General features: G+C 37.3%; 1 protein-coding gene across 1 annotated transcript; it reads left to right on the top strand.

Moving 5' to 3' along the window:
* Nucleotides 1–1243: 1243 nt before the first annotated feature.
* HES5 (hes family bHLH transcription factor 5) lies at nt 1244–2716 on the top strand. The gene is made up of 3 exons (XM_063435852.1): nt 1244–1419; nt 1539–1704; nt 2043–2716. The coding sequence occupies exons 1-3, from the start codon at nt 1366–1368 to the stop codon at nt 2285–2287; spliced, it is 465 nt and encodes a 154-aa protein (XP_063291922.1). The 5' UTR covers nt 1244–1365; the 3' UTR covers nt 2288–2716.
* Nucleotides 2717–7686: the final 4970 nt, after the last annotated feature.

The following is a 7686-nucleotide window of genomic DNA, read 5'->3' as shown; positions in this document are numbered from 1 at the left end:
TGGTTTCATTCCTTATAAACAGGGTGGCGCCGGGGCACTCCTAGCACTTTAACCACTACAGTGAGCTGTAATGAGTATGGTGCCTGGGGTGCTTCTTTAAAATCAGTGTATCTATGAGAAAAGGGAGGTTGTTTGTTATAAGTGGCTTTCAGGACAAATTAAAAAAAAAAATTCTCTTAAATTAAATGATAAAACCAGTACTGATGTGCGGAAGACTACCGTGGTGCATCACTCATTATTTTTGCACATTGTACCTGAAGGTCTTAGGACTACGTTGTCAATAGTAAGCCAGATTGTAAAGAGAGATTATAGGAGGGGTACAAATTAAATGAGTTCAAATAAAGATTTTTTATTTTATTTATTTTTTTTTATTGAAGAATATAACTGTAATACATTAATTGCCTGTGTCTGGTCCATAAACATATTGACCTAAATGCCTTCTTTCTACCAGTCTTATGATATGAAAAGCGTACTTAGCACATCGAAAACCCTGGTAAATGCTTTTAGACAACCAGAAGGGCCACATCAATATAGATCAATATAAAATAATTCACAAAAAATAGACAAGAGAAGTAAAGAGTTACAGCTGCCAAGGTTAGTCATCACTGACTAATATATAAAATATGCCATAGCTAAAATGCAAAAGTAAGACATTCTCAATAACATGTTTTTTTTCTAGCCTTGTAGAAAAGTATAATTATTTAAATAGAAATTATAATACTACAGAAATCACACATGTCAATTAAGGAAATAAATAAATAAATAAGGGACGCATACTAGTAATGAAACAAAATAGGCCAAAATATAATTAAAAACATCTGCTTTCTTTTTGTAGTATTATTAAGAAAAGAGAACGTCACACAAGGCACTTGCTTTCAATGATTTCCTAGGGCCCATGTAAGTAATATTAGTGTCATATTCTGCAACATCTGCTTTGGCACGGTACAGTAAGTACGTGGGTGACCGCACCGGCACACTTCAAAAAGAGCAGCATATTGCACTGTGGATGTTCTCATCGGGAATCAGTTTGATTATAATGATGGGATGTTCTTTCCCACGTTTTTCCACCTCATTTTAAAGCTTGTCTGTGTTGTGTTACACACTCTCCACCTGCTCCTCTGGGACTCAGGGTATTATCCTCAGGCAATTCACAGTCAATTTACCATGCTGTAATAGATGCCATTTCTATTGTCCCATTGAATGCATGTATTGGCTATACGAGTGTGGGAAAGTCTAACAAGTTTGGGACTCATGCATTTGTATGCGAGCTCAGGGGTATAAATACAAGGAGAGAGGCTCAGTAGCTCAGATCAGCTCTTGCTCAATCACAGGGCCTTTGCAGGCACTTAGAACTTTCTGTGGATAATGGCACCTACCAGCATTGCACTGGATACACGTTCATCAAAGACCAAAACCAAAGTAAGTTTAATTTCTGCCATTTTCTAGAATTGTACTTTATTTAATTTATTTGCCTTTCGACATTCAAGCACTGGGAAATATTTACTAATAACCCATCCTTTTTGTTTCCCTCCTTGTAGCTAAGAAAACCTATTGTGGAGAAAATGCGCAGAGACCGGATAAACAGCAGTATCGAGCAACTAAAACTACTTCTAGAGAAAGAATTCCACAAGCAAGAACCTAATGTCAAGCTGGAAAAAGCAGATATTCTGGAGATGGCTGTGAACTACTTGCAACAACAAAAAAGTGAGTTTCCATGACATTCTTTTTTAACGTAACCATTACTAGTATGTCTCAATAGTTGTTTTTTTTGGAACCCTCAGTGATGTGGGATTTATCCAAAGACTTTTAGAATTGACAAGTGAAATTTTTTTTAAAAAACCGTTGGCCTAAAACCTACAGCACTCCTGTCAATTCTTCTAAATTCTCCATTGGTTAAATAGATGTCTAAATTATACATGTTACTTAACATTAGCATTGGAGAATCAGTCCAAGAACCAAATAATTTTAAATATATAATTTTTGACATATCATGGCGTGATATCCTGTGTGCTCAGCTAATGAATTTTATTTTATTTCCGTAGGTAAGCCTTCAAGTGTGGACACTTTACAGCAAGATTACAAGAAAGGCTACTCATGGTGTTTACGAGAAGCTATGCAGTTCCTGTGTTATTGTCCAGAAAGCTCTGATGCCCAGATGAAGTTGTTGAACCACTTGCAAGGACCACAAGACGTCTCCACCACTTCATTTCCTTATACTGGCAAACCCAGTAATTCGAAACAAGCTGCTATGATAAGCACACCCAGCAAGATTTGGAGGCCTTGGTAATGTTCTCTGTAACCCATGTGGACTTTCGAACCATAGAGGAAAAGGTGACTTGTTGTAAGTCGTTTATGACCTCTACCTGTAAGGAACTATGTTCTCCAGCTGCAATCCAGAAAAAAGATTTGGATTTATCAGCTCTTTAAACAGCACTGACTGATTTCGAAGAGCATCACATTGTCCTACGGGATAGTCTTCAGACAGACATTCTTCTATGAAGATATTAAGATATTTTATTTATATGTAACCATTTTCAGGTGTCCTCATTTGTTTACCATTATTGGTAACTTGGGTAGTCTGCTCGTATGTGGACACGTTCTATGATATTTGTTAACTATGTTCTCAAACAGGGAGTGTAATATTGTTATACATTATAATGTTGTATTTTTAAATACGTTTAAACAAAAGGGTATATGAAGACTCAATTACAGGTCTTGTTTCCCTGTTTAACCCCTTAAGGACACATGACGTGTGTGACACGTCATGATTCCCTTTTATTCCAGAAGTTTGGTCCTTAAGGGGTTAAATTAAATCTTCTTGTGAAGATTCTGGTAAATCAGAAAAGTGTGGTCTATAATATTTATAGAAATTGTGATTGTATTCTGTTGGACAAAAATATAGATTTGGCAATGAGATTAGTAGCAGGGGGCTTATTGCTAAATCAGCCACAGAATACAGGTTTTGGAGTATTCTCAAAGAATCTTACCTTGATTGGTTAAATACTGTAAAGTATTGTGATGCAAGTAGTCACATATATTTGTGAAGAGTGACAAGGTGTATACGTGAACATTTCATGGATTTTGTTATTGCAGTTTACAAAGATAAATGCAGTGACTTGATATATTTTATTGCTTCTATTCAATCTAAATCTTATATAATGTTACTGAGCTCTCAGTTTCTGTATTTTGAAAAAAAAAAAGTTCTATAGTGTTGTCACACTATCTTATGTTTTTTTTTTAAATATCTTAATTGATATTGTTGTGTTTGTGTAGTACAAAACTGTTTATAAAACAGCATTTTATTTACTATTTTTTTTTTTTTAGAAAATCCTCTTTAACTCTAGTCTCAAATAGGAGACAAAGCTACTGCTTGGATTCAAAGCTTGAAATGTGTCTTTTATAAAGATGTATGTAATTAAACAGCAACAGGTAACCCTTTCCATGCCAGAGTGTCAGGGTGCCTTGCTGTCAGCCCACTCCTTTTTGTTTTAAAAAAGGCATTGTAAAAAACATTGTTGTTTTTCAAAGTGGTAAATGCAAATGCAGAGCTACTGTGTACTATATCCTCATAGGATTATTATTATGTATGTGTTAAATGCACTAGTACTGTAATGTCTACTGATTAAAAAACAAAAACAAAATCAGACTAAAGAAATATAGCACAACGTTACAATAAAATATTTCTTAAGAACATTTTAAGACTTGTGTGTTTAATTATCTGGGCATGTGAGAAAGACATCTATGGGATGGCCAGTGTCCCAAATTAGATACTTTTTTTTTAAAATCATGGATTCATTTTACAAAACACACTGCACAAAACACACTGCACAAAACATGTACCTACTTACTTGCATAACTAAATGTATAACTATGTTTACATACTGTATGCACAACTACATACTATAGCAATCTTATACAATTTGCAAAGACAAATATTTTTTTCTCTTGCAAACACATAAAAAAAAATGTATTTCACATATACAATAATTGCACAGACATTAAAGGGTTACTCCAAGCACCATAACCACTTCAAGCTGAAAGCAAGCTAGCTATGCTTTCTGGTTGGCTACCCTGACTCCAGGCAAATGCTTGGGTTAACCCTTACAAGGACACTCCAGATTCATAAAGCACCTTAGCATGCTGAAAAGCTTATAAATGAAGAGCCTAATTTTTCATTTTGGAAATAGTGCAGATTTCAATCGAAATTGACACTTTTACCAATTAATCTGGTTACACCCTCTGACTTTTCAAGCAGACAACCGTCCTGTTACTTCCTGGTTTGATTAGCTTATTTGTACAAAAACAGGGCCGGTGCAAGGATCCATTTTGCCGCCCCTTCATGTCACACACTCACTGACAGACACACACACGCTGACACACATACACTCACTCACTGACACACACACTGGGACACACTGACAGACATACATACACACACTCACTGACACACACAAACACACACACACACACACACACACACACACAGAAACCCACTGACAGACATACACACACTCACTGACAGACACACACACACACACACACAGACACTCACTGACAGACATACACACACACTCAATGACAGACATACACTCACTCACTGACACCCACACACACACTGATAGAGATTCACTCACTGACACACACACAGAAACTCACTCATAGAGATTCACTCACTGACACACACACACACACACACACACACATAAACTCACTGACAGACATACACTCACTCACTGACAGACATACACTCACTCACACACTCACTGACAGACATACACACAACACACAAGCTCACTGACAGACACACACACACACTCACTGACAGACATACACTCACTCACTAACAGACACACACACTCACTGACAGACACACACACAGACACTCACTGACATACATACACTCACTGACATACATACACTCACTGACAGACACACACACACAGACACACACACACACACACAGGCAGACACTCACTCACTGACAAAGACTCACTCACTGACAAACAATCAACTCTCTGGGGTCCAGTGTGGGGCAGCTCTTCACTCCTCCTGCTCGCCGTTTAGTATGCTGGGGCCGGAATGATGACATATTCCGGCATCACAGAGGGCGCGAGTGAGGAGTGAGAGCCTGCAAGAAGAGCCTCCCTTGCCGCCTGCCTTCTCCTTCGGTCACCGGCATTTGATGGCAGAGCAGGCACCTGTCATCAAGGTAAGCAAGTGCCTTCTGTGCCATACTGTGACAGGGCTCCTATGGGCGCCCCCACCATCGGACGCCTGGAGGAGCGAGAGGGGGGTGTGGATGCGCCGCTCGCCCAGCACTGCGGTTCAAAACAGGGGGAACCCACCAGGAAATATCCTGCTGGGTGCCCCAGCAGGCCGGCAACCTAGACGAATGCCTAGTTTGCCTAATGATGGTGCCGACCCTGCACAGAACTCAAGAGGCGGCAGTGACCCAGAGCACCTGCCTTGCAAAAACTTCTCATTGAGCTGCATTGGGAAGTCTGGGTGAGGTTAGAAGAGGAGGGCTTGCAAAGGCAGCAGACAAGAGAACTGCAGTTTTTGCAAGCTGTTTTTAGCTATAACTCCATAATTAAATGCATGCAAGTTTTATTTGGGGTATGCTAACTAAACAGTGGTTTTTATTTCTTTTGTATTTTGGCAGTGGAATGTCCCTGTAAAAGTCGAAATAACTGAACAGGAAAAGTCCTCTTTTTTTTTTTGTTAATCTATGTTTTATTGAGGCATTGAATTTCTATAAATTACAATGATACAATTGTGACAGGTCAAAAATTGCATAAACAAAGACAGGTATCAACAAGAATTCAGATCTAGCATAATATAACAGCGATGTAACATTGATACTAGGTCACAATGAGATGAAAGAGGCCTCTTTTATAGGAAAGTGAAAGAAAATAAAAGCAAGCTTAACAACTGGCTTAAAAATTTACAAAGAGTTGTCAGTAATGGTAAATTTTCAAGCTGAACAGAGGTAGCAAGTGGTGTCCCTCAGGGGTCTGTTCTGGGACCCCTTCTATTTAACATGTTTATAAATGATCTTTTTCAGTGTTTGCAGATGACACGAAACTCTGTAAAGTAATACAATGTGAGCAGGGTATAACTTTGCTGCAGAGGGATTTAGATAGACTGGGGGACTGGGCACTCAAATGGCAGATGAAATTTAATGTTGAAAAAGGCAAAGTTATGCACTTCGGCGTAAAGAATGCACAAGCAACTTATACCCTTGATGGAAGCGAATTAGGAATAACAACACACGACACGAGAAGGATTTGGGAATGTTGTAGACAACAAACTATGCAACAATGTGCAATGTCAATCAGCAGTGGCTAAGCCCAGCAAGGTATTGTCATGCATGAAAAAGGGCATTCATTCTCGGGATGAGAATATAATTTTGACTCTTTATAAATCACTGGTAAGACCACATATTGAATATGCTGTGCAATTTTGGGCACCTGTTCTAAAAAAAGGATATCATGGCACTAGAAAAAGTGCAGAGGCGGGCTACAAAATTAATAAAGGAATGGAACATTTCCGCTAAGAAGAAAGGTTAACAAATTTAAACCTCTTTAGTTTAGAAAAACATTGCCTCAGAGAGGATATGATAATATTATACAAATATATCCAGGGTAGATACAAACCAGTGTGTGGAAATCTGTTAACAAAACGGACTTTACAAAGGACACGAGGTCATGCGTTTAGACTGGAAGTTTGTTGCAAAATTGGAGGGGATTCAACAGTTTTTTTTTTTGCCTTCTGTCATGCCAAAAGCATGAGTTGGTGTTGGATGTGTGTTGAGATATGTTAACCACTTAACGCCGTTACGGCGTTCCATGCCGTCGCGCTTTAAAAGGGCTTTAAAGCCGTTGCGGCGGCATGGAACGCCGTAACGGCTCTGAACCCCTGGAGGAGAGATATACTCACCTCCGCCGCGATCCTTTTCTGGAGGGCTGCCTGACAGCCCAGGCAGCCCTCCCCGGGCAAATGAGGCCCCCGGGGGCCATGTGATCGCTCTCAAAGAGCGATCACATGGCCCCCTATAGCTGGCTGTGGATCTGCCAGCAGGGGGACTGTTTGAAATATCAGACAGTCCCCCTGCTGGTGGGAAGAATAAAAAAAATTAATAAAACATGTGTAAAAATAAAATAAATATATTGCTATATATATATATATATAATATGTACATCTATTATATATATAATATATATATACATATTATATATATGTAACGTCATACAAAGTGTATTTTAATATTAATATAAGTTTATATATTTATATTAAAATACACTTAGAATGACGTTACATATATATAATATGTATATATATATTATATATAATAGATGTACATATATATTATATATATACGTATAATTAAAATAATAAATAAATAAAATAACATAAATAAATAAAACATTGAAACAAAATTTTATATAAATTATATATGCATATGTAATTTCATTCTAACTGTATTTTGTTATTAATATATATATATATATATATATATCGGTGAAAAAACACACTTAGAATGACATTCTATATATCTATCTATATATAAAATACAAATAACCGCATATATATATATATATAGATAAATACATATAATTACATAAAAGATTACATTAGTATACACGTAGAATTTAAATACCTATAAATGCATATATATTAAAATTC

This window comes from Pelobates fuscus, chromosome 11, assembly GCF_036172605.1.
Source record: "Pelobates fuscus isolate aPelFus1 chromosome 11, aPelFus1.pri, whole genome shotgun sequence".
Classification (NCBI taxonomy): Eukaryota; Metazoa; Chordata; class Amphibia; order Anura; family Pelobatidae; genus Pelobates; species Pelobates fuscus.
The sequence above is the reverse complement of the archived record's forward strand: the minus strand, read 5'-3'. Positions and strand labels throughout refer to the sequence as shown.

Bases quoted from the DNA above. Each gene is read 5' to 3' on its own strand.
- HES5 (XM_063435852.1), top strand. From the start codon at position 1,366: ATGGCACCTACCAGCATTGCACTGGATACACGTTCATCAAAGACCAAA. The intron at 1,420-1,538 runs GTAAGTTTAATT...CCCTCCTTGTAG, and splicing joins CATCAAAGACCAAAACCAAA to CTAAGAAAACCTATTGTGGA. The intron at 1,705-2,042 runs GTGAGTTTCCAT...TTATTTCCGTAG, and splicing joins CTACTTGCAACAACAAAAAA to GTAAGCCTTCAAGTGTGGAC.